Source organism: Chiloscyllium punctatum, chromosome 30 (assembly GCF_047496795.1).
Source record: "Chiloscyllium punctatum isolate Juve2018m chromosome 30, sChiPun1.3, whole genome shotgun sequence".
Taxonomy (NCBI): domain Eukaryota; kingdom Metazoa; phylum Chordata; class Chondrichthyes; order Orectolobiformes; family Hemiscylliidae; genus Chiloscyllium; species Chiloscyllium punctatum.
In genome coordinates, this window is record NC_092768.1 from 13771524 (window position 1) to 13798988 (window position 27465).

Below are 27465 nucleotides of genomic sequence, written 5' to 3' on the forward strand. Positions count from 1 at the left end.
TGAAAACACAAGCTGGTACCAATGCAAAACAGTCACAACTTCATTCCAAACAAAGTGACAATAACCATTAATACTGAACATACTACCTCTAATCCTATATGGCCCCTTAAGGTTATTACACTCCCTGAGTCTCCTGTATATTTATTTTCACTGTTGTTTTCTCTTTGGCAGTCTCTGGATCTGTAAAGCTGCTTTCTTCCTCTCCCTCTATCTCTGGATGAGCCAGCCGGTCTCTGCCCCTTGCTATGCTGGTCACCTTGGAAGGCCTCACAAGATTCGAAGAAAGCAGTCTCCAGGTGAACCCTGTTTTTATACTTTTCAGATGATTTTCTGGAGCCTTCTATTTTTTTCTGGCCAATCAGGGAGAGCCACTTAATAGTTTGAAACGGAGGGAATCATTTGTTTCTGTTTGTTTCTTTGTGTAGCAGGACCCAGTGCCTTTCTGATAGGGCCCCTATGTTTGGTGGGTAACTTGTTGCGGGTATGTCTGTCCAGGATAACTGTTGCCTTTTTCATGATGCTAATGTCATTCATACCTGGCTGCTGTGTTTGCACTGTTTCTCGTGTGTGGATTTTGTGATTTCAGATTTTTCTTGGTCAATGTACCCAGCATCCCTTGCTGTTTGGCTAAACTCACAATCTATCAGTGTTTTTGCAGCCAGGAGGCTGCTACATTTCTCCCCTTTTGAATGGAAAAAGGTTTATGTGAATGAAGTTCAAACCTAATTGTAAAAGTTGGTTAGGTTTGTTATTGGGGAGTCTATGTGTTCATGAGAAAGCTATTGTCCACATTGGTCAAGCCCACTATATAATTATATGTACAAAAGAGGAAAACGCTCGACACGATAATCCATTCAGTATCATGGTGCTTGGTAACTTTCAGTAAGCAGAATAAATAGAAGTGACAATATTGATAAGCCTGAGGGTTAATCCACCTTAAAGCTGCTGTGTGTATGTGCAGTATGATCCAGAGTGAATGCAGTGATCTCTTGGGATATCTGTTTTTCCAAGTCTGCGATCATAACCACCAGTATCCTGAGGTACATCAAGGTGAGTGCAGGAAGAAATACTGTGGTGAGTAACTCACCTTCTGTCTCTCCAAAGCTTCTCCACTATCTACAGGGCAAAGGTCAGCAGGGTGACAGAATAGTCCCCACTTGCCTGGATGGTTGCAGTTCCAAAAGCACTCAAGAGGCTTTTGACACATTTCAGAACAAGCAGCCCACTTGAATGGCACCATATCGACAAACATTCACTCCCTCAACCACCGATGCTCAGTAGTAGCAGTGTATTCTAACTACAAGATGGACGCAGAAATTCACCAAAGCTACTGAGACAGGACTTTCCAAACACGACCATTTCCATCCGAAAGGACAAGGGCAGCAGATGCATTGGAAAAATCATGCCCTCTGCACTTTCCCCTCCAAGCCACTTACTATCCTGACTTGGAAATATAACACTGCTCCTTCAGTGTCGTGGATCAAATTCTTGAATTCACTCCCTAAGGGACATTGTGGGTGTACCCATCGCACATGGACTGCAGCGGTTCAAGAAGGCGGCTCACCCCCCCCCCTTTTCAAGGGGAATTCGGGATGGGCAATTAATGCTAGAGTTCAAGGTGGGTGACCTCTACCCAATCCATATCCATCTATTCCCAGCCTATTCATACATCTGTTAGTGCCTCTTCAATATTGTAATTGTATCCACCTCCACCACCTTCCCTGGCAGCGCATTCCAGGCACTTATCACCCTCTGTGTAAAAACTCAGATCTCCTTTCAACTTACCCTGTTTTACCTTAAATCTATTGTTAGGTTCTTTTTCCTGAGGTTCTTACACACATGCTACAACTACAACACACCAACTTTTGTAAACAAGCAACCAAATTTATTAAGCACAGTACATTACAAGCAGGTACGACATACTCTGACCAGAAAGCATTTCTGAATGGAAGAGATTGAATTGACAATTTAATTTGACAATAGTAGGGGAGTAATAGCAAATGACTGTCTGAATAAAGTGCAAATTACAATGGATAGTCATCCACATTCTTTCATCGTTGTCGTCCCCACCCAAAGATAGTGCAGTTTAACCCTTTAATATGACATGAATGTCCAGAGAGATAGTACAATTTAATCTTTTTAACATTACATTCCTCCCTTTTATCATTCCATGATAACCACCTTGATGACACTCTCAGCTTCCATAAGACTCTGATAGCCAGTAGTTAGGCATGTTATTGATACACAACATGCAATGGGTATAACAAGAAAAATTACTAGTCCGTGCAGGAAATAAAATTTCTAGGATCCTCTCCACGGAGAAATCTGAATTCTTGGATAAAGGCAGTTAAATACTTAACAAAACTGACGCGACTTCCATCCTTCTGGAGATGCTGCATACGGAGGATACCAGCAGCATTCGAGCGTACAGCAGCTGCAGCTACAGCCGCAGGCTCAGTGAACATAGTATTCTGTGCTGCTTCTGCTCCAGCTCTGCTGTTAAATGTAACAAAGCCAACTGGCTATTGTGTTGTTAGCTTAATCAGTGAACCTTCATATCCCTTAAATGATCGAAGGGCACGGTAAAGCTCACATGGTTTAGTGTCCATAGGAAGGCCACTGACAAAAAACGTACCGACCTCCTCTTCACTCTTGTCAGCTTCTTCACTGTTCGTGTTCATGACTGGGGAGCTGATTGAATCTATTGGTTCAGGTTGTGAAGAGACGAGTGGTGGTCTGAAGGCGTGCTTTACCTGTGAATGGAGAAACTCGAGAGATGATGTTAGCTGCTGAAAGTATCTCTGCCTTTCCTCTCTCATTCCTTCCTTGCCAAGGTGGTTATCAGTATGAAGACAGTCACCCACTTAACCACACTAAATTGTGTCTGACTATTTCAATGTTCTTTGAATTCTTGATGTCTGTTACTCTGTTCACTACTTATGACATTGTCAAGTTTTATACTATTTATAAACTTATAAATTGTACAACCTCAACAATTCATTCAATTATAAACAACAATCAATGGTCCAAAAATCAAACCCCATTCAAGTTATTCGCAAATTATTTTCCTTGGACAAATTGAGACTAGGCTAATGTGAAAGCTGTCAGGAAAAGTATTTCAAAAGTCTGGAACAGGTAAGAAAACCACATAATGCTTCCTGTGCTTTAACAATTGAAGAGACAGTATCAGTTCAGATTTAAATCTCAAATATTTGTGGGAAACAAATGCAGAATATTTGAAAATATGTTCTCCAAATGAAACTTCCCAAATAAAACAGTTGGAATTACAGTGGCAACTCTGGCGGAGATCAACATTCTTTGACTTTGCAATATGAAGGGAACAATGACATCTTAACAATAATTAACAGACGTGAAACAACTCAGCCTCAAGTTCTAATATTTTCTTAAATCTGAACAAAGCATCAAACTCAAAATGCACTCTTCTTTTTGTGAACACTCTGCATTAAAAACACAGCAGCAAAGATACTTTAGTACAATATTCTCATCTGGCTAAAGCATGACCTCTGACCCAATCATTATTTTTAAACAGGCACTGTAGAATTTCAACCAACTCAGGGGCTGAATGCACTCAGTCAATTTGTTTTATGGTTCCAAGTTTGACCAGTTTTAAAAAGGACATAATGTTGAACAATTTCTTGTAAAAACAAAAGCTGCCCCATTGCATAGTCCACAAAACATATTGAACTGAGATCCTGATTCAAACAAGGCAAAACAGTTACTTAAGGATTTTCTGAACTAGTATTTTAACAAATCAAACTATTTAAATATCCAACACTCTCAGCATGGCACAATTTACATAGAAACTTCTTTTTCCAACCCAAGTGTGAGTACAACCTTAATTTCACATCTTCTCACTGAAATTGCACTTAGAAAAAGAGAAAGCCCTTGCAGTGAACCACATGGTGCCACAGTCCAAGCCATTCTCTTCCAAACAAAGGCTCGCAGAGACGAGTTCACAGCACAGAAACTTGGACACAGCATCCCCAGAAGTCAACGCACTTTACTGTTGGGAGCCAAGTGGAGGCGCTTCACTTTCAACCCCTTTACCCAGCGACTCCATAAGGTCAGAAGATACTGCTGATTTCACAGGTTTTGAGGAAGTATTTGTCTTCCGTCCATATATAATTTTTCAATATTTGATCATCAGATATCCTTGAAACCACAGTCAACAGGATTTGATGTTAGACTCTATCTTCAGTCAATTCAGCTGTTTGCAACCAACAATCCCAAAACAGCAGCCAGCTTTACTGTCTATGACTGAACCCAATAAAATAATGCTATCCAAATGATGCTCTTAGAATGAAAGGATCACTTGCAACTTGTGATTGTCAGCAGATTTTCACCAAATCCTAGAAAAAAGATGGGAAAGATTCTCCCAGTGAAAGTCTGGATATAAGTGTAAAGATGGGACATGTTATCCACATTGTAAAATAACATCTGTGCAGGTGAAATGACACCAGGAGTACTGTGTGCAATTTTGGTTTCTTTATCAAAGAAAAGATGTACTTGGATCCCCTGTACAGCAGCAAAGTCACACTGGACTAGTTCCTGGAATGTCATACAAAGATAGATTGGTTAACCTGGACCTGCATTCACTGGGGTTAAGAAGAATGAGAGGGGATCTCATTGAAACATAAAATTGTGGCAGCGCTGAACAGTCAGGATGGGGGCAATGATGCATCCCCTTGCTGGGTGTTGAGAACAAGGGGTCATGGTCTCAGGGTACAGGGCACACCATTTCAAACTGAGTGGGAGAATATTTAATTTGCTCAAAGTGTGTTGAACCTCTGCCATAAAAGGCTGTCGAGACCAAAAGACAAAGTAGGAAAAGAAATATATTTCTTCTTGAAATTATTATCCTGATATTCGAGAAAGGAAATCTCAAGTTTAAGATAGATCAAAAACACCAGAGCACAAGCAGAGGTGCACGGAAAACAACCCAATGAAGCTGTACAGTGTCTTAAGTCTGTTTCAGATCCTGACCTTGATGACTGTCCTCCGAGACCTATAGCTCCCCAACGAGATCCGCCTGGTGAAGACCCCAGGTCAGCGGCCACCGTCCCAGGGTCTGTTAAATTACTGATAGCATATTGTACCCACAACCAATTGAAGCAAGAAGCCCAAAAGGAGGACAGCCACTCCAAAACAGAAAGGCATCCAGGGCCTGTTCGCGATCGTCCCATGACGGACGATGAGTCAGACAGTGAGGGTACTGGCGTACAATCACCTAACCAGGTGGTTCTGCAAGCACCAATGGTTCAAGTTGCAGGTCCAGAAGGGTACCCAGTGTTGGCCCACCGGCCATGGACCATGAAAAATTTAGAAAGTGCCTATTGGCAATTGCCTGTCCCACGCGAGGTTGGAGGTAATAAGTTCGCCAAAGAAGTAACAAAGTTCTGTACAGAGTTCCATCCCACGTCACATGAGATGAGACGTCTCCTGAGACAAAAAGTGGGTGCCAATGTCACCAAAATCAAGTATATATGGCCAGCCGCAAGCATCCATGACAGAGTAACCAATCCGCAAGTGGAGCAGAATGGAACCTTACCGCCTGTAGGGAGGCATTCCCAGTGTGAATGGACATGACCAAAATTGCAATGTGTAAACAACAAGAAGGTGAGACATTATCCCAGTACCTTACGCGCCTCACTGAAGTCCATAATGCCTGAACTAATACCACCCAAGGACATAACAACAACATAAATTCCGCCGTAAGAGGCATAACTGAGGAACAGCTTCATCAATGGAATGAAGGACGAAACAGCAAAAATGGTAAAAGACACATGTGTTACCTGGGACACGGGAAAGCTGAATTTGATAGAACAACACGCGATACGTGCTGAAAAATCGCTGGCCCAAGAGAAGGATATGCGGAAACTAAAGATGGAACAGCAAGCGCATAGAGCTCAGCTTACTCTGATGCAGATGGTCGCTCAGCCATTGGAGGGAGGTGCTGCAGGAAAAGGGAGAGGAAGAGGGGCTGGCAGAGGTAGATCTGGCAGGTGCTTTGTTTGCAGATCAATGGACTACTGGGCAAGACAGTGCCCGCACAGACAGCTTCAATCAGTCCTGGATACTGGACAGCAGGATCATTGGTGGGGAAAAGCTGAGATTGAGGTAGGCAGCCCACAAGGTACAGGTATGCCTCTTTCCTTTATGCTTGGCAATGAAGACTTGCTTATGCTAACCTCTGCTACTAACCTTAATGGCTCTGAAACATGTCCCACCCCCAAATTGAGTGCTGCGATTGAGAAGTGTGGACTATATGTTCAGTATAACGATGATGTGTATAAGTCAATGCCTACCTCTATGTTATAAGTGGAAGGTAAACCACTAACCTTTTTGGTAGATACAGGGGCAACATATTCAGTCCTTAATCAAACCAGTTCAGAGAGTCAATACAAATAAAAATGAGTGGAAGGTTCCTGCACTCAATGGGTGCATCAGGAGTCGTGATACGAGAGAAATTTACTGCGCCCCTATTGTGTGAAACCAGCAATGGGGACATATTCCAATTCTGATTTAAGTAATCGGAATTCTGAGCTTTAAATCTGATGGCTCGGGATCTCATAGTGAGACTGGGGTTGGATTTGCTCAGTACCCCGATGGGCTTGCAGTTAATACAAAAAGAAGATTTACCCGTGCAGGCTGTAAAATACGACCCACGACCCCTGATGTATTCCTATGAGTGGCGATTAAGCCAGAGAGCGATAAGTTCAGTGAGCAATTCACTCGCCCTGGAAGCGAGTAACTATGTTAATCCTATTAACACCAATTTTCTTGCTGGGGACATGCTGCACTGCTCAGCACACATACACCACGATGGCCCTGATGAATCATATGAGAAGGATTGGTTCAGGGAATTGGTTAAACCAGATCAGTTGTTATTGTGCGAATTTTATTGGAATGATCACAAATGTGCAGTCAGTGTCACTGGTGAAGGCATCCAGTGTCAGGTGGCAGGATTTGGGACCAGAGGTACTAAGGACACAAAAAAATGAAAGATTGGGTCTTCAGGGACGATGTAGTTCAATGCAGATATGCGGACATATAAGAAGAAACTGAATTGGCTAACTCAGGCAGATAGGACAGTCCAGGTAACCCCTGCTAGCCCTGAAGAGCCTAGGAGGATAGACTGGTGTTTTCCTAAGATAGAGGTCTCGGACCCAGGATTAAATACGGCCCCTACTGAGTTGTGGGCAAAAGGCAAACATGATGTGGGGCTCATACGAGGCTGTGTAATCCTGAAGTCTGAGTATCATCCTTGCAGAGCACAATACCCAGGAAAACCCAAGGCTATAGAAGGAATTACTCCAGTTTTTGAATCCCTCACCTCAAGGCTGACGTGATAATCCCCTGTGAAAACTCGCTGGTGAGGACCCCCAATTTTCTGGTCAAAAAGGCAAACATTCCCAGTGAACAGGAGGTTTATTCAAGACCTGCAGGCAGTCAATAACACTATTGTCCCACGCGCCCCAAATGTTCCCAATTCCTCTACTATATTGGCTCAAATTCCACCGGACAGTAAATGGTTCTCTGATGTGGATTTAGCAAATGCCTTCTTTATGTACCGGTACACCCAGATAGTCAATTTTGGATCACTTTTTTATTCAAAGGGGAATCGTATACCTTAACTTTGTCGAGATTACTGTGAGTTCCCCACCATATATAATGAAGCTCTACGCAGGAGTCTGGAGACTCTTGTTTTCACCCCGGGGTCAGCGCTTCTGCAGTATGTAGATGATTGCTTAATAGCAGCACAACGACACCGACACTGGGGATTCCGAATCCAAATAAACCTTTGGTACAAATGGTAGATGAGATTCGTGGCTGCTTGACATCTGTGCTGTTGCAGGATCATAGAAGAACATTGAGGTTGGTAGCTTATGTTTCGGCTAAACTAGACCCTGCAGCGGCAGGATTGCCTAAGTGTCTGTGAACTGTTGCTGCAGCTGAAAAGGCTGTTGTAGCATCCATGGTGAATTAACTCTACTGGTCCCATATGCAGTATCCTGGAATTTGCGGCCCCAGACCGGACTTGCAGGATTCACCACTACAGAATCCAGATATGGAGTTTTTGTGGATGGGTCAGCATTCAGGAGCAAGGAGGCAGGCCAGAAGTATGTTGGCATTATGTAGTAACTACCCACGTGGTAGTCAAAACGGGATCACTCCCTTCTCATCTGTCAGCACAAGCAGCAGAGCTAATTGCCTTAACTGAAGCATGTAAATTGGCTGAGGAAAGGACTGAATATTTACACCGATAGCAGATACGCATTTGAGGTTGTACATGATTTTGGAACCCTGTGGAAACACAGGGGCTTCTTGACCTTCACCAGAAAGCACACCACACACCGTGGCCTGATGTCTGACCTCCTGGAAGTGGTCCTATTGCCTAAATCAATTGCTGTGTGTAAAATAACAATTCCGTTTCTCAAGTCAATGCAAAGGCGGACACAGCGGCAAGGACAGCAGCCCAGCAGCCACCAAGTGATCAATTTGACATGTGTATGACAAAAATTTGTACCCCAACAGCAGACATATGGGAGGTACAGTCACAGGCCACACCAGGGGAGAAGCGTGAGTGGACAAGGGCAGGGTGCAGCATGAGGGAAGGGGTGTGGTGTGGCTCCAATGATTTTGGAGTCTACGCTGTCTACCGCGATCGTTATTCCCACTCTATGCCAAACTGACACAAGATAATACCATGTGTCAAAAGGGGGAATATACGACAGTATTTCGGCACACTGGTACACTAAGAGATTCACTCATTACTCCCAGAAATATAGTGAACGATGTGTGATCTGTGCCACTAATAATGTGGAAAGGGGAATACAGATGAGTCAGGTCGCACATCCCCAACCCCAAAGACCTTTTGAACATTTACAGATGGATTTTATTGAACTAACACCCAGCAAAGGGAAAAGGTATTGTCTGGTAATAGTTGATATGTTTTCCAAATGGGTGGAAGCGTTCCCCACATCTAAACAGATGTCTGTGCAGTAGCCAAAGCTCTGCTCTCTGAAACAGTTCCGAGATGGGGCATGCCTGAAAGGCTTAGTAATGACAATGGGACACCATTTGTCAATAATGCCCTCCAGCAGATCAGTGGTTATTTGGGACTAAACATGAGACAACACTGTGTCTACCACCCAGTGAGTGGTGGGGCAGTGGAAAGAGGGAATGTTATCCGAAAACATAAATTAACAAAATGCTGTGAGGAATTCGGGGTGACATGGACAAAGGCACTTCCAATTGTGTAAAAACAAGGACTGCAGATGCTGGAAACCAGAGTCTAGATTTGAGTGGTGCTGGAAAAGCACAGCAGATCAGGCAGCATCCGAGGAGCAGGAAAATCGACGTTTCGGGCAAAAGCCCTTCATCAGGAATGGCAGGAATTCCTGATGAAGGGCTTTTGCCCAAAACGTCGATTTTCCTGCTCCTCAGATGCTGTCTGGCCTGCTGTGCTCTTCCAATTGTGCTAATGCATATGAGATCCAGAAGGAGAGGAAGGGGCAATCTTAGCCCATTTGGGATTTTGTTTGGTAGGCTGCCCAACATAGGAATTGGCCCAAGATCTAAAGTAAGACAGATAACAGACCACTGTGAGGATGAGATGTTGTGTTACTGTATAAAACTCTCTACACTTTTGTCTCAAATACAGCATCAAGTGAAGGCAGCACTACCCCAAGCAGCAGAAGGGAGGCTGCACGATCCAAAACCTGGAGACTGGATAGTGGTGAAAGACTTCAGGAGGAAAAGCTGGAAGGTGAAAAGGTGGTTGGGGCCATTTCAAGTGCTCCTTACAACACAGACAGCTGTAAAATTCACTGAAAGAGCCACATGGATACACGCAAATGTGGAGCTGGACTTGATGAGACATCAGATGACACTGGAACCAAATAAATGCAAGTAGTGAAACTCTGAAAACCAGATTGGATTTATATACATAGGGATTGTAAAGTTGCCAGATGCCTCATATAAATAAGGGGCTGCCCCAGCTCACACTATTAGCAAGCACCTTGGCAGGACTATTCATAAGGGCAGGGGTGTCTGGGATACAACAGCGTACGGTAATCTTAACTGAGGGTGCTAAGGGGACCTTTACATGTGACCCATGGCCATTTAGTAACAAGAACAACCATAAATGGGATAATAAATATTTATGCAGAGATCCTTGTGGTCCCAGTGACTGGCACTTAGTAGTAGCACTACGGCTACAGGGACACCTGACATGGGAAATAGATATTCCATGATCAAGGTAGGAGGTGCCACGGCACGGGTGATAATATCCAGGACTCAGAAGAGCACTGAGGGAGTCTGCTGGTGGAATAGATAGATCCTTCTCCAGCATCTATCGGCAGGTGAATATAGTGGTACAGTCGCTCCCTTGAGATGCAGTGCAGAAGGTCCTATAGAAGCTAGTAGCACTCGGGCATGGCAACCAACTAAACCAGATCATGGACCTAACCCCAAGCAGGGCAGAGGGCATTAATGTCATGCCCAAATCTGAAGGGAGTTGGCTGGGTCTCGAGAGCGAGTCGAACTCAGTAGTGGAATTGGCCCTCCAGGAGATAAATGGTGTAAATGCTATGCCAGTAGGTTGGGAGGTGCAAAGGGCCATCTCTAGATGTGAAGGGAACAGAGCATGTGCTTTAGCCCGAATACAACACCGGAGATTAGATTACCCTTGTTGGATATGTTTGCACACAGCCCAACGGTGGACTGCCAAACCAATCACAGAGAGTCTGGTGAGCAATGCAAGCTGCCTGCTTCCGTGGGTGGCGACTACTGTGACCCTGATAGGGGGAGCAATTAGGGCAAATCTCACGCCACCACCCAAACTCAAGGCTAATTGCTGTCCCAAGGCTGACACACTTCCAACCACAGCCTTCCATATAGTGGAAGGCGGGGAGAAATGTGAATTTGCACAAATCAGGGGAGACTCCATTTGGGGATCTCTCAGTGTACTATGACGCTGTATTTGAACAATGACTCTGGCTTAGCAACCTATGTGAATGGTACGATCATCAACAGTTCGTGTTCCTTTATCAATAATCAGACCATGATGGCGAGTATCATATGGGCCTGTGCAGAGAGAGGATACCACCACCTTCCCCTGGGATGGAAGGGGTGCTGCTACCCCATGGTACTGTCCACTTGCACAACAGTGTTTGTACCAAAGGCCAGTAATGCAAACCCGAAGGGACATCCCACGGCATTGGAATGGGTACACACTTGCAGATCCCTGGACTACACCATGAGTGAACATTGGGTGGTCTATTCTCTTGGGAGCAGGGACAATGCTGGCAATAAACAAGATTAATGGCCTCGCATATTACTGTTAGCAAATGAGATGGAGGAGGGTCTACCACTTATTAACACTGAATTAACGGCAGTAAGGGAAGCAGTGATATAAAATTGACTAGTACCAGACATACAGACAACTGAGAGAGGGGGTGTCTGCAAAATATTAGGTACCTGATGCTGTTTTAATATTCTTGATGAGTCCCAAAATATCACGAGTGTAATAAATCATATGAAGGCAGCGATACAACTGCCCTCCCCCAGCAGATAGCACACCTCCCTTTGGGGAGGATGGGAGAATTGGATCCTACACGTTCTACTAATTATAGGATTGGTCTTACTCATAGCGCTTTGTATAGGACCCTGCTTGTGTACCTGTCTATGCCGTTTGCTTATGAGTGCAGTGGGATACCAAATGGGAAAACGATCAGTGACGCCACAGCAGGAAGATCCGATTGCATGGACTCCAATCTACCATGATGTTGACAAGTGTGACATGTAAAAATGGGCTGTGTACAGGGCACACCAGAGGAAGTGACGATACCACCACAAAGCTGTGTTACAGTACATGGTGTCTGAGGAAAGGCCTGGTGCTCCATCAGCAATTTGATGTATAGCTATCTAGCTCCGTACATTGTTTTGTTGTTTTGTCATTCTTGTCATGACAAAAAAGGGGAAATGTAATGGAAAATTAACAAAATTAACACTTATTGTGAAATCTGAAAAAGAATACTTTGCTAAATCTAATACTTTGTTAAATCTTGTAGGTAGACAGCCTGGCTTTGCTGAATTTTGCAGGCAGACAGCCTAGCCTTGCAAAGTCTTGCAAGCACTCGATTCAGCAGAGTCAGGGAAAACACAAGGGCAGTAAGCAATTATATCAACAGCAATGGAATGAGAAAAACAACTCCATATGTGGAAAGGAGCTTGAATGTTCCCAGCTCTTGTTCTTGAATGGCGTGATAAAGCTAAGCGAAGGATAGTATAAAGTGAATATGTGAAAGCTATTCAGGGCCCCTTACATGAGGCGTTTTGCAAATGTATTGGGTCCCCTGCAGAGGTTAAAATAAACTTTTTCTTTGCTCTTGCTAGCATTTGAGTTGAGTCAATTTATATTGCACGACAGTGGTATAACAGACTGTTACGTGCTTAGGTCATTTTGATACTTTTTTGAGGGGACAGTGGCTTGTGAAATGACTTTGTATGGCTTTGTGTATTGTTGTTAATTGCGATGAGATTTGGGGCATTTTGTTTTTGTGTCCCTACTCTCCAGTGTATTGTAAATGTTGATATGTATTGTATTTTGTGTAACTTAGAATAAAACAACAGACAGCACAGTGGGCTCAGTGCTCCAGTTTCCTCCCACAGTCCAAAGATGTGCAGGCAAGTTGAACTGGCCTTGCTAAATTGCCCATAGTGTTCAGGGATGATAGGTTAAATGCAATAGTCAGGGGTAAATATAGGGTAGGGGAAGGGAAGAGGTGGGTTACTCTTCAGAGGGTCTGTGTGGACTTAAAGTCATAGAGTCATGGAGATGCACAGCACAGAAACAGACCCTTTGGTCCAACTTGTTCATGCTGGTCAGATATCCCAACCCAATTTAGTCTCACTTGTCAGCATCAAGCCCATATACTTCCAAACCCTTCCTATTCATATACACGTCCAGATGCCTTTTAAATGTTGCAACTATACTAGCCTCCACCCACTTCCTCTCATAACTCATTCCAAACATGTACCACCCTCTGCTTGAAAAGGTTGCCCCTTAGGTCTCTTTTATACCTGTACCCTGTCACCCTAAACCTATGCCTTCTAGTTCTGGACTCCCCGACCCCAGGGAAAAGACTTTGTCTATTTATCCTATCCATGCCCCTCATGATTTTATAAACCTCTGTAAGGCCAACCCTCAGCTTCCGATGCTTCAGAGAAAACAGCTCCAGACTATTCAACCTCTCCCTATAGCTCAAATCCTCCAACCCTGGCAACATGCCTGTAAATCTTTTCTGAACCATTTCAAGTTTCACAACATCCTTCTGATAGGAAGGAGACCAGAATTGCATGAAATAGTCCAAATGTGGCCTAACCAATGCCCCATACAGCCGCAACATAACCTCCCAACTCCTGTACTTAATACTCTGACCAATAAAGGAAAGCATACCAAATGCCTTCTTCACTATCCTATCTACCTGTGACTCCTACATTCAAGAAGTTATGAACCTACACTCCAAGGTCTCTTTGTTCCGAAGGGCCTGTTCCCACACTGTCGGAATTCTATTCTATAACAGGAGTGTCACACATCCTGTTCACTCTGAGACCTGGCTCTGAGAGAGCAGGTCAATGTCAAGGTCTTTCCATGTGACTAGGGGACAGAATACAGACCTCAGCAGAGCTATTTCACCCACATTCCCTGTGCAACATCTCTATCTCATACCTGCTGCAGTGCTTCAGCGAGGCTCAGTGTAAACTGAAGAAACAGCATGTCACCTTCTGCTTGGGGACATTACAGCCTCAGGCCCCTATTGAGTTCAATAATTTTTTAGAGCCTGAACCCTTCCTTCCATGTCCTTTACCAACTTTCAGAGCCCAGGCTCTACTATGTCAGCCAGCCCACTTTGACTCACTCACTGTCCCATTATCAGCTTTTCTTCTTCCCTAGCTTGCTGTCAAACATCCTTTTATCTGCTAAACTTTGTTTCTCTCTCTCGTTAGGAAGTTGAAGGAGTGGACTGTACCTTTATGTGAGAGTAAATACTGTTCTGAACTGAGAGATTGCAAGCACCTGTGTATATAACTAACTAGCAGTCTCAGAGTGGACTGGAAAATTGAAAATATATGACATTTGGCTATGAAATGGATATCTGAGTTTTTATTGCTGTTTTGACAACAATTCAAATTTAACCAATCAGTTTAAATTATGCCACAGGATACTAAAACCCAATAGAGTTTGAATTTATTGTTTGCCAATATTGAACCAATGAGACGATTCATTGGAGATATAAAAGTGTGGACAGTTTGAAAATTGGAGAGAAAGCAACTGCCATCGAGAGAGAAACCCAAGAAATAAGGAAACACTCTTAATCAAAGGTACCCTTTTCATATGAAACATATTTGCAGTAAAAAGAAGTCAACACAAGGAGAAATTTGCTTGGAAGAAGACACACCAAAGACGATAGCGGTTGTATGATTGAAATTAAATTGATGTAATTTTCATCAGTATTAAAACGTGTGGTGCTGGAAAAGCACAGCAGGTCAGGCAGCATCCAAGCAGCAGGAGAGTTGATGTTTCAGGCATAATGCCCAAAACATCGACTCTCCTGCTCCTTGGATGCTGCCTGACCTGTTGTGCTTTTCCAGCACCACTCTTTTTAACTCTGATCTCCAGCATCTGTAGTCCTCACCTTCTCCTAATTTTAATAAGTGTCGTATTGGAACAGCATATTGTTATAGAGTTGGAGGCAGATAATAAACAGTTAAGAGAAAGGGGGGCTTAGAGTTGTGAATAGTTATATTTAGTGTTCACTTTTAGAGCTAAAAAATAAATTGATGTTATTTTCTTTAAATAGTGGAATTTTGGAGTTCTCTGTCACTCATATGTTAACAGACTATGAAACAAGATGAGCTTTTCTGTGTGTTTGGTCTAATTAACAGAGGGGTTCACTGCTGTGTTGTAACACTCTCCCTATTTCTGGGCTCTGTCTGTACCTATCTGCTCACTCCCCCACCTTCTGTTATCAGTACCACCATTTCCCAGCTGCTATCAGTTCTGAAGAAGGGTGACTGGACTTAAAAGGTTATCTCTGCTTCTCTCTCCAGATGCTGCTTGACCTGCTGAGATTGCTTTCTTCCTCAGCAGTTTCAATTTTTTGATTCAGACCTCCAGCATCTGCAGTTCTTTGTTTTATTTTATCTTTGGAACTGTCCCAGGGAAGTTGGGGATCTTATGGAGTCCTGCCCTTGATTCACGTAGCACTTGTGGAATTGATGGTCCCTTGATAAGGAATTAGTCACCATCTGGTCCCCACTTGAATTCTCTTTTCTCAGTGACCTGCACAGGTCTGTTCAGATTATTTGTTGTCCGTGGTGCATTTCTTACTTTGGTCTCTCCCAAGACTGAACCCATTACTTGTGACTGATACCAATTATATTATTACACCAATCACATCAATACCATTGTTTCACCCTAACCCATACCTGTCACCCCTGACACTCCTGTGCAGACTTTGGTCCTTTGATTCCCGAGAGCCTGGGATGGGACAGAGTCGAATTCCATGTCAAGAAAACAATACACAAACAGTGACTTGTCCGACTTCTCTCTCTGTGTCCTTTAGATCCTATTCAGGAAGACATGCGAAAGGCCAAGTGGACAGTGTTAAATGACACCAAGCAATCTGAGTCCAAGATATAAATGGTTTATTCATATGAATGTAGGGAGCAGCTCAATGGCCCTCCACTGAATTACAAGTAATCATGGCTTTTATACACAACATACAGTCACACAAAGGGGCACGTAAGTAGATTTGCTGATGACACAAAGGTTGGAGATGCTGTTGATGGCATGGAGGGCTGTTTCAGGTTGCAGTGCAACATTGACAAGATTCAGGGCTGAGAAATGGCAGATGGAGATCAAACGGGATAAATGCAAAGTGATTCATTTTGGAAGGTCGAACTTGCACGCTAAATAAAGATAGGATTCTTGGCAGTGTGGAGGGACAGCATTCATATCCATAGATCCCTCAAAGTTGCCACCCAAGTGGATAGGGTTGTTAAGAAAGCAGATGATGCTTTGGCTTTCAGTAGCAGGGAGCTTGAGTTTAAGAGCTGCAAGGTTTTGCTGCAGCTCCACAAAATTCTGGTGAGACCACACTTGGAACATTGTGTCCAGTTCTGGTCGCACTATTATAGGAAGGTTACAGAGACTTTGGAGAGGGTGCAAAGAGGGTTTACCAGTATGCTGCCTGGACTGGAGGGCTTGTTTTATGAAGAGAGGTTGACTGAGGTCAGACTTTTCTCTCTGGAGAGAAGGAGGAAGAGAGGCGACCTGATAGAGGTGTACAAGGTAATGGGAGGCATGGATACAGTCGATAACCAGAGACTTTTCCCCAGGAGGATTGATTGCCATGAGGGGTCATGGTTTTAAGATGTTTGGAGGAAGGTATAGGGGAGATATCAGAGGTAGGTTCTTTATGCAGAGAGTAGTGAATGCATGGAATGCGTTGCCAGTGGTGGTGGTGGTGGAAGCAGAGTCATTAGAGTCATTTAAGTGCCTGCTGGACATGAACATGGACAGCAGTGAATTGAGAGGTGCATAGGTTAGGTTATTTTATTTTAGATTAGGATTAATTCTTGGCACAACATTGAGGGCCAAAGGCCCTGTTGTGTGCTATACATTTCTATGTTCTATTTTCTATGTTCTACAACATACAGTTGCACACCTCTTCCGGAAGGTTAATTTATCTGTCACTAACAATCTCCTTTGAATCCTCCCACTTCCTACAGACCAGAGGGTTGGCTGTGGTTACGTTCATGAGTCTTAGCAATGCCTGCCTCTTAGTAGGATACACAGAATAGTCTCTCTTCCACAGCAATACCTGCAGCATCTGCCACATTTTCTTCTGTTACATCGATGAAGTATTGGCGCTGTTTCATGCTCACACAAGAAGGTCGAACAATTAATCAAGTAGACCAACACCTTCCACTCTGATCTCAAATTTACCTGAACAATCTTTGATCCTACCTCCTCTTCCTCGACCTCTCCGTCTCCAACGACCAACTCAAAACTGACATCTACTTCAAACCCACTGACTCTCATAGCTACCTTGGCTACACTTCCTCCTAGCTACCCCCCTCCCTCCCCCAGTAAAAATGTGATCCCTTACTCCCAATTCCTTCAACTCTGCTGTAACTGATCTCAGCAGTAATAATTCCAGTCTAGGACAGCACACCTCCTCCCTTCCTCTCAATGACGCCCTCAATCGCATCTGCTCCATTTTCTGCATTTTGGCCCTCGAACCCTTCCCTCCCATCCCCAAGAAAGATAGAATCCCCCTGATCCTCACATTGCACCCCACCAATCTCCAAATCCAGTGTATCATCTTCTGCCATTTTAACCAGTTACATTCCCTCCTCACTCCTATCTGCGTTCCGTAAGGACCATTCTCTCTGTCACTGCCTTGTTAGGTCCACACTCCCCATCAAACCCCACTCTACACCTGGCACCTTACCCTGCCATTGCAAGATGTGCAAAGCCTGTGCCACACCTTCCCTCTCACCTCCTTCCAAGGCCCCAAAGGATCATTCCAAATCTAGCAGAGATTTACTTGCACATCCTCGAACCTCGCTTATGAAATCTGTTGCTCTCTACATCAGAGAGACCGAGCGTAAACTTGCGGAATGATTCACAGAACATTTCTGGTCCGTACGCAGCAACCAACCTCACCTTCTGGTGGCCATCCATTTCACCTCCCTCCGCCCACTGCCCCCATGACATGGCCATTCTGGGCCTTTTCCACCGTCTAAACAAGGCCATCTGCAAACTGGAGGAGGAACACCTCATCTTCCACCTTGGGAGCCTAGAACCACATGGTCTCAACATTGAATTCACCATTTCCAAATCTCCCCCCCACCCCCCCCCCCCCCCCACTCATTGCATATCCAACCAGCCGACTCAACACCTCTGTCTTGACCTGACCTACCTGTCCATTTTCCTTTCTACCTTACCGCTCCACCCTTCCCACTGCCCTATCACCCACTGACCTATCACAATTACCTCCTACCTATACCCCCATCACTATCCCATCTACCTTTCCCCTAGCCCCAACCCCAATGTATCTTTCATCCCCCTTCCCCCTCCCCACACCTGATGAAGGGACCTGCCCAAATCGTTGATTCTCCTGCTCCTTAGATGCTGCCTGACCTGCTGTGCTTATCCAGAACCACACTCTAGTTACATGTCACATGTTCTGACTTCTCACTGTATATTTAAACCTGGCTGTTCAAGATCCCAAACAACTTTAAAAATATAACCTTGCTACAGTGAGTGGGATTCACTTATTCAAAACTAAAAATATGCTCCTTGAAAGCAGAAGAAAGAAAACATAATTTTCTCATAACACTACATTGTTGCTTAAGTGTCTAAGATTCTGCTTAGCAATACTAAAATTATGATTTGTATGTATATTCATAAAACTGAGATGACATAATAATTGGCAGAAATCATCTTCCTGACATTATTCAATGACATTACTCTGTGCAAAGTGATAGTTATACTTCTTTTTCTGATAAGATAAAAACAGAGAAAATACATCATATCCCTTATTTTGTCTCTGAGACATTGACAAGAATATTTGTATATTAATAGGCATTTACATGAAGTTAGTCCCTGTGTAAGAAATGGATCCTTTAATAAATAATACATTCTCAGAATGAATATACAATCCTTCTAGAATTATGGGACATAGCTTGAGGCCACCTTGGCAGAAAAACTATTTCCTTTCTCTCTAGAAAACTCACCCTACCTAGAAATGTCCAGGTTCTCTGATTCAGATTTCCATCCCTAAACTCAGCGAGTCGTGAGTTCATGGAATGCCCTGCCAGTAGCAGTGTTGGACTCTCCCCCTTTTGGGCATTTAAACAGGCATTGGATAGGCATATGGAGGATAGTGGGCTCGTGTAGGTTAGGTGGGCTTGGATCGGCGCAACATCGAGGGCCAAAGGGCCTGTACTGCGCTGTATTTTTCTATGTTCTATGTTCTATGTTCTAACTTGTAGGACAGTACCTTGTCCCCTCTCATCAATACAAGCGTCTGGTAGGGACTAATAAATGACCCTCAGCATTAGGTAAGCTAAGACGTGAGCTCAAGCTGAAATGATGGCAAGGGGAGAGTTAACCACCCTGACATCTGAGGTAGCTGTCCTGTATTCACTGGGTAGAAGGTGCCATCATGTGATGCTGACACAGGGTGACCTCCTAGACCCTGGAAATAAAGCCCATTAAGAGCTTGGAGACAGGGGGCAGTCCTTATCAGGCAGTCGCCTTCTTCAGATTGAAGGTGGAGCAGGAAAGCTGACCAACACTTCTTCTCCTCATCAATGGTCAGCGGGTGAAGCCAGGGTTGAGGGTGAAACCAATGTCAGGAGTTGAAGTTGGGTCAGGGATGTAGTCAGGGGTTCAAGGGTTAGAGGGTCAGGGATCATGGGTCACGTATAACTTTCTGGGTAAGTCCTGTCTCTGACTCTGAAGACCAGAAGCTCTGACCCAGTGTGACATTATGGGATGGATGTATCAGTGAGTTTTCATCCCACAGATTCTCAGAGGTTTTTTGTCAAGCCCCGGTCGGTAGAAGGGAAAGATTCTCTTCGTGAAAGTCTGGGTGAAAGTGTACAGAAGGGACATGTTGTCTGCATTGTAAAATGACACCTGTCCACCCTCACAGTCCAGGAACACGCCAATCTTCCAGGGTCTTACTGTCAGGGGGAGTGGGGTCTGTGACGGGGAGCTAACGACAAAATAACGACCAAAGCGATCTCCCCACAGGTACCAGAATCCAGCCTCAGAGTCCGGGATGTATCCCTGTTGTCTCTGCATAGACTCTTCGGTCACTCCAACAGCCCAACAAATTCCATCTCCCACCTGGACCTCCCAGTAATGTTTTCCTGCGGTGAATCCGCCTGAGCCCCGGACACTGAGGGAGGGATCAAACCTCTCCAATTTGTATAGGGTTCGAGCGAGAAAGCTGTCACTGTCTCTGAGTCTCACACTGGTCCGCTCCTCATTCATGATAAAATCAGGATGGGCTGTGTTTGGATCCAGGGTCAGAGAGGCTGGAACTGGGAGAAATACAAACAACAGTCAGTAACTGAGCATCTCACTAAGTTTTATTCTAACTCGTTCCTTTCTAATGAGGTAACTCGAGGGATTCCCAGGAATTCTGCTGTATTAAATGACTCCAGGTTGTGTTATTGGAATCAGGGTTTCCCCTCCTGGGATCACTCTGCCTGTCCAACCCGGTGAGAGCTGAGCAGCGATCGGGAACGCACTGTGTTTTATTTTTACCTTTCCTCAGCCCCCTGTCTCCTGCTTCAATCCTGACCCAATACAAGGAATCCTGTGTCCCTCAGAGCTTTGGGCTTCTCAATGATTGTAGAGTGAGCTCCAGACCATATATCTACTTGTTTGAATACTATAAGGGAGCTATGGACAAAACCCAAGATCCCTCTGTACTTCAACATTGTTAAGGGTCTTACCATTAGCTGTATACTTACTCTGCATACTTTCCACTGCGACCATGAGATACACAGTAATGTAGAGTCACTGAGTAGAAACTGATAGACAAGTTCCATATACATAAAGAGAGCCTCAACCATGATCTTAGGCGTATGTCACACTACATCTGACTCCACCATACCATTCTGTATCTGCTAATTGTTCCTTACTGTCCTGCGTTGATACCACTACTTTGATAAATTGTTATGATCTGTCTACCTTAATTAGTTTGTACAGTTTTGGATTACTTATTACTTTGGTTAGACCTTCAGCATGCAACTCATTTCAATCCTGTTATTCCAATCATTTGGTTTGTCTCCAGTACCAGCTTATTTTGAATTATTTGTAATTATCTCTCTACCTCATTTAGCTGGATTATAGGTCATCCCTTCACTTGTTATTCAGCTGTTGACACTTTACTCACATCATCTGACACTTTTGATCATCTGAAGAGACCTATTATTTGACATTCCACTCACACCATTTATATGATCATTTCCTCTCTCTGCCTTTGATCTCTCTGCCTATAAATTCTGTGTCTGTGTGCATCTCTCTCACTTCACCTGATGAAGAGGCTACGCTCTGAAAGCTTGTGATTTCAAATAAACCTGTTGGACAATAACAAGTGCCGTTTGACTTCTGACATTGCCCACCCCAGTCCGACACTTGCACCTCCACATCACACTTTCCTTTACATTTGATCTCCCAATGCGCAATACCTCCGTTTTAACTCCATCTGATATTTATCCACCCATATCTGCAACTGATCTACATCCTGCTTTATCCTTTAAAAACCTTCTATACTATTCACAATTCCACTGACCTTTGTGTCATCTGCAAACTTTCTAAAGCACCGATTTATGTTTTCATTCAAGCCATTTATATAAATCATAAACAGCAGAGGTCCCAGCACTAGGCAGAGACCTCCAGCCCAAAAAGCACTCTTCCACCATTAAACTGTCTTCTATGGGCAATGTAATTCTGAATCCAAAAGGCCAAGGCACCATGGATCCCATGCATCTTAATCTTCTTGATGAACTTACCATGAAGGAACTTGTGGAAAGCTTTACTAAAATCTATGAAAGTAACATCCACTGCTCTATCCTCATTGAACATCCTTGTCACTTAGGCAAAAAAAATACACTTGTCTTGGAGAGTGGAATATTTCCTCAGGATGATTGAGAATAATCCTTGGGGACACTTTCAGAAATTGAGTTACAATCCAGAGCTTTCTCCCCATGTCCACAGTGAGCACCAGCTGACTCCATATTCCCCAGCACCTCCCCTCCCTCAGCAAGGACAGACAAAGCTTCATTCCCAGGCCTCCTGTCCCCACCTTATTCATGGTCATGAGTGGGACACACAAGATGGAGCTCCATCAGGGGAATGCTCTATTGTGGAAGGGGAAAGGTCCCATTGGGAAGGAAAGGTGATGGGTTGGTGTGGGGGAGGGGAAGGGGACGGAGTGTCTCTTGCTGAATGCTGCGAAGTATTGCAGGTTTCCAGAGGCAGAGCTTCGCTCAGGGCTCTGTGTGCAGTTCAGGCCCAGTGAGCTTATGAGGTGAAGGTTTTTTTGGTGATGCTTTTTAGAAGGGGATCTGGTGTCTGAGCAACTCTTTAATTCCAGTCAGGGTCACTTTTAGCTGGGCTCCTCAGTAATAGTTCAGTCCAACAAGATACTCTGCCAGATATAACATGATTCAGTCATCACAAACAATAATTATAAATCAGGAAAATAAAACTGAGATTTACCGGGTTTAATAATTCCATTCAGTAACTTTTAACTGGGATCCTGGGAAACTACTCAGCCCAACAAGATACTATTTTAGATATAATCTAATTCACTCATCAAATGCATTAATAATAAATCATAAATCAGGACAAATAAAACTATTTGTGGTTTACCAGGTTTAATGACATCAATCATTTCTCTCCATGCTGTGTACTGTAAAGGGCCAGTGAATTTTCCGATCATCAGAGCACCATCTGCTAATGACAGTTTATGACTTTCATCACTAATCCTGTGAACATCAAACATTGGATTATAAATTGACTTGAAGGCATCTCTAATTTATTTTAATTCACTGTGCAGAGTTTCAGTAAAAAGCTCACCCTACCTCCTCTTCCTAGATGCTTCCTCCTGGAATAAATCAAACACAAATCCGAGTTGAGAGACTGTCTATATTCAAACAGCAGCAATAATACAAACTTGCAAGCTGCTGAGCATGCCCCATTCTCCCTGCCACCGATACACAGGGAGACAGATACTGTTACTAAACTAAAGACTGCAGATAGTGCAACACTAATGAGTCGCTGATAATGTGTTATTTACTGTCACACATATCTAGAAAAATACAGTGCTTTGTTGTGCAAGAATAATTGCAGACTGACTAGATGGGATCATCTGGAAAGTCTGAAATATCTGACCATTTGTCAGATCCTGGATATTCCTATCAATCCCAGTGACAGACAAGATTTGGAGATGCCGGTGTTGGACTGGGGTGTACAAATCTAAAAATCACAACAACAGGTTATAGTCCAACAGGTTTAATTGGAAGCACACTATCTTTCGGTGCGACACTCCTTCATCAGCATTGCTCTGAAAGCTAGTGTGCTTCCAATTAACCTGTTGGATTATAACCTGGTGTTGTGTGATTTTTAACCTGTGACAGACAAAGTAGACTGGAATTTTCCTGGAAGTGGGGCTGGGGAGGGATTGAGGCTAGGAATGGAGACAGGGGTTTGGATTATGGTCAGGAATCCCAGCAGAATAGGTTTATTTCAGGTGCTGCTGAATGTCTCTGTTTCTGGGCTCTGCCAATCACACTGGGAGGCTGTGGGGCAGAGAGAGTTTCAGCAGCAGCTTATCGCTGGGCAGGGGATAGCAGGGTCAGAGAGATCAGAAATTAGATCAAAGGAGTGTCAGATCAGAAGCCTAAGGGATCAGAGACTGGGACTGAGGGGGAGGGGAAGAGGAGTGAATGGGTTAGAGACTCACTGTTGGGGATGGGTGAGCGCTGAGAATTGGGGACCAGAGTTCGAGTAGATTTTTGTGCAATGAAAAGCCGGAGGGATCAGACTAACTACAGGGTAGGAGGTTGATGACAGGTAGAAGTTGAAGGTATTGGAGGTCGGGAAATGATTTCAGACGATTTTGATATTTGAGGGGGTCCACGGTCAGAGGCCAGGGGTGTGAGGATGTCTGGGCCCTCATGGAGGGTTTTGACTGCTGGAAAATGAAATAACTGGGCTCAGGAGGGTAAAAATGGAGATCTCATGCGGCAGGCAATGGATGAGATTGGAAGTGTCAGGGATTGATGTCTGATCACTTGGGTCTGTCGGGCTGTCACTGGATTGAGTCAAGTGACTGGAAAGTAAGATGTGCATTTTATTTGCTGCCTTTCACCATCACTGAATATCTGAAAGCACTTTACAGCCAACTTGAAAGGTTGTCATTGTTTGAAAGTGGGAAACATAGAGCCAATTGTGCAGAGGAAGCCCCAGCAAACAGCAGTCTGACTAGAGAGTATATTTGTGATTGTGATGTTGACTGTGGCGTAAATACAGGCCAGAACATTGAGATTAGTTCCCTGCTCTTCTTCAAAAGTGTGACAGGGAATCTATTACACCATCAAAGTTTCACCTGCACGTCCACCAATGTCATTTATTGTATCCGTTGATCCCGATGCGGTCTCTTCAACATTGAGGAGACTGGTCACCTCCTTGCAGAGCGCTTCAGGGAACATCTCTGGGATACCCACACCAATCAACCCCACCATCCCGTGGCCTAACATTTCAATTCCCCCTCCAATTCTGCCAAGGACTTTCAGGACCTGGGCCTCCTCCACCACCACTTCCTCACCACCTGACGCCTCGAGGAAGAACACCTCATCTTCTGCCTCGGAACACTTCAACCTCAGGACATCAATGTGGACTTCATCAGTTTCCTCATTTCTCCTCCCCCCACCTTACCCCAGTTCCAACCTTCCAGCTCAGCACGATCCTCATGACCTGTCCTACCCGCCAATCTCCCTTCCCACCTATCCGTTCCAGCCTCCCCTCTGACCTATCACCTGATCCTCACCCCCATTCACCCACTGTACTCTTTGCTACCTTCCCCCACCCTCCTCTCTGACCTATCACCTCCATCTCCACCCCATTCACCTATTGTACTCTTTGCTACCTTCTCCCCAGCCCCACCCCACCCCCACTTATCTCTCCACCTTGGAGCTCCCTGCCTCCATTCCTGATGAAGGGCTTTTGCCCGAAATGTCGATGTTCCTGCTCCTCGGAAGCTGCCTGACCTGCTGTGCTTTTCCAGTACCACTCTAATCTAACCTCTGGCTCAGGGCTCATGGTGAAGATGTCGGAATGAAGGTAGACATTCTCTCAGCTTCACCTTTTTATTCTCAGAATGTTCAAATGGTGCCTGATTGTAAAGCTTTTCACTGTTTTTTTTTTGACTGGGTTGTTTATTGCAGTGGAAAAGTGACAATAAATCATCATCATCAAGATACAGTATAGAAATTCACCAAAGATCATTGCCCATAGAACACAGAGGGTAGTGGTCAAGAGGTGTTTTCAGGCTGGAGGTCTGTGAGTAGTGATGTTCCACAGGGATCTGTACTGGGACCTCTGCTGCTTGTGATATTTATCGATGACTTGGATAAAAATGTAGATGGGTTTGCAGGTGGTACAAAGTTGCATAGAGTTGTGGATAGTGTGAAAGGTTGTCAAAAGCTGCAGCAGGACATGGATTAGTTGCAGAAATGGGTGGAGAAATAGCAGATGAAGTTTAATCTGGGTAAATATGAGACACTGCATTTTGGGAAATCAAATGTTAAGGAAAAATATACAGTTAATGGCAGGACCCTGAACAAATTGACATACAGGGGAACCTTGAGCTTCTAGTCCGTAGTCCCTGAAAGTGGGCACACAAGTGGATAGGGTGGTAGAAAAGGCATATGGCATGCTTGCCTTTATTGGTCAGGGAACTGAGTAAAAGAGTCAGGATATCATATTGCAGCTTTTTTTCGAATTTGGTTTGGTCACACTTAGAATATTGCATTCATTTCTGGTCACCACATTACAGGACAGACATGGAGGGCTTGGGAGGGTGGTTGCAGTAAGAGTGTGCAAACTTTAAGGCGAGACTAGAAAAACTCGAGTTGTTTTCTTTGGGGGGGAGGGGGGCTGCTGAGGGGAGACTTGATAGAAGTCTATAAAATACTGAAATATTTGGATAGGGTTGACTGTCAGAATCTTTTTCCCAGAGTTGAAATGTCTAAAACCAGAAGGTATGCATTGAAGGTTTGGCGGGGGTGGGGGGGGGGGGGGGTGGGGTGGGGGGGGTGGTGGAGGGGGCAGAAGTTCAAAAAATATGTGAGGGGCAAGTTTTTACACAGACAGTGGAACGAATCTGGAATGCTATGCAAGGGGTGGTGGTGAAGGCAGATATGAAGTGGCAATTAAGGGAATTTTAGATAAGCACACCAATATACAAAGAATGGAAGGATATGGACCAAAGGCAGACAGAAAGAATTAGTTTAATTTAGTGTCATGTTTGTCAATAACATTGCCCATTCCTGTGCTGTAAAGTTCTATGTTCTATGTTCTGGTACCTTCCAACACACGACCACTTCCATCTAGAAGGGCAATGGCAGAAGATCCATCATTTTGGTGGTGATACATCATCACCTGCAAATTTCCCTTCAAGCCACTCATCATCCTGACTTGGAAGTATATTACCAGTCCTTCACTGTTTCTGGGTCAAGATCCCGGAATTCCCTCCACAACAGTATTGTGCACCTACCTACAGCACAAGGACTACAGTAGTTTATGAAGGTAGCTCAATACCAAATTCTCACGCGCAAAAAAGGATGGGCAATAAACACTGGCCAGACCCCAGTGATGTCCACGTCCCATGAGTGAATAAATAAAAACAGAAAAAAAATGTCATTCCAGACTGAAACCTTTGACATGGCACCACTTCTTCAGTAATGAATCTTTGACAGTGTAGAATTCATCAGTACTAACCCTCTGAGACTGCAAACTTTCCTCTGTCCTCAATCTGACAGAGAAGCACTCCATCAGTACTGGGTCTGTGAGACTGCGGCAAAGTCTCAGTGTTGACCCTCTGACAGTGCAACACTCCCACAGTACTGACCCTCTGACAGTGCAACACTCCCTCAGTACTGACCCTCTGGCAGTACAGTACTCCCTCAGTACTGACCCTCTGGCAGTACAGTACTCCCTCAGTACTGACCCTCTGGCAGTGCAGTACTCCCTCAGCACTGACCCTCCTGCCATGGCTGACACTCACTCCTTGGATCCAGCAGTCCTCACCTCTCTTTACTTACTGCATTACCCCAGCTCAGGGAAATCTTGCCAACCGGAGTTGGAAATGGTGTAGAGAATCATGAGACACAGAACCACAATGTAATATTTAAATTGCCAAACCACCTCCTGGTAGAGGATTAGATTCCCATATCCTGTACAAATTCTGCTCAAACTGGAACTGAATGGGTTAGAGAGGCATTGGGAAGAGATTCAGAATCTTATCCCTTTAACTTTTCATACCCAGCTGTTTTATGAGATTGAAAGCCACACCCCTTCCCCCGATCCCCGTCATTCTCACACTCAACAATCAGACAGACAGCAGCTCATGCAGGGATGTACGCCTTGATTGCAATGTGAATTTTAGGAGTATGTTAAACTCGGACGAAACAAAACCTTACAAACCCCGGGGCGGTGACATATCTTTCTGGGATTCTGTAAATATTGTATGAGGCTGTTAGCTGAGTGAGATTAACTAATCTGCCTTGGGATGGATAAAACAATTAAATGTCTTAAACTCGTTTGGAATTGTTGGGAAAATG

The 27465-nt window shown here is 44.3% G+C and overlaps 1 protein-coding gene across 1 annotated transcript in view; it reads right to left on the reverse strand.

Annotated features, from left to right (window-relative positions):
• Positions 1–27465, reverse strand: part of LOC140455092 (uncharacterized) — a 61069-nt gene that overhangs the window by 32442 nt on the left and 1162 nt on the right. Inside the window, 5 exon segments of the mRNA XM_072549755.1 lie at positions 537–682; positions 2636–2753; positions 19790–20151; positions 22493–22608; positions 22705–22727. Of these exon segments, the coding sequence (XP_072405856.1) occupies positions 537–682; positions 2636–2753; positions 19790–20151; positions 22493–22608; positions 22705–22727 (765 nt within the window).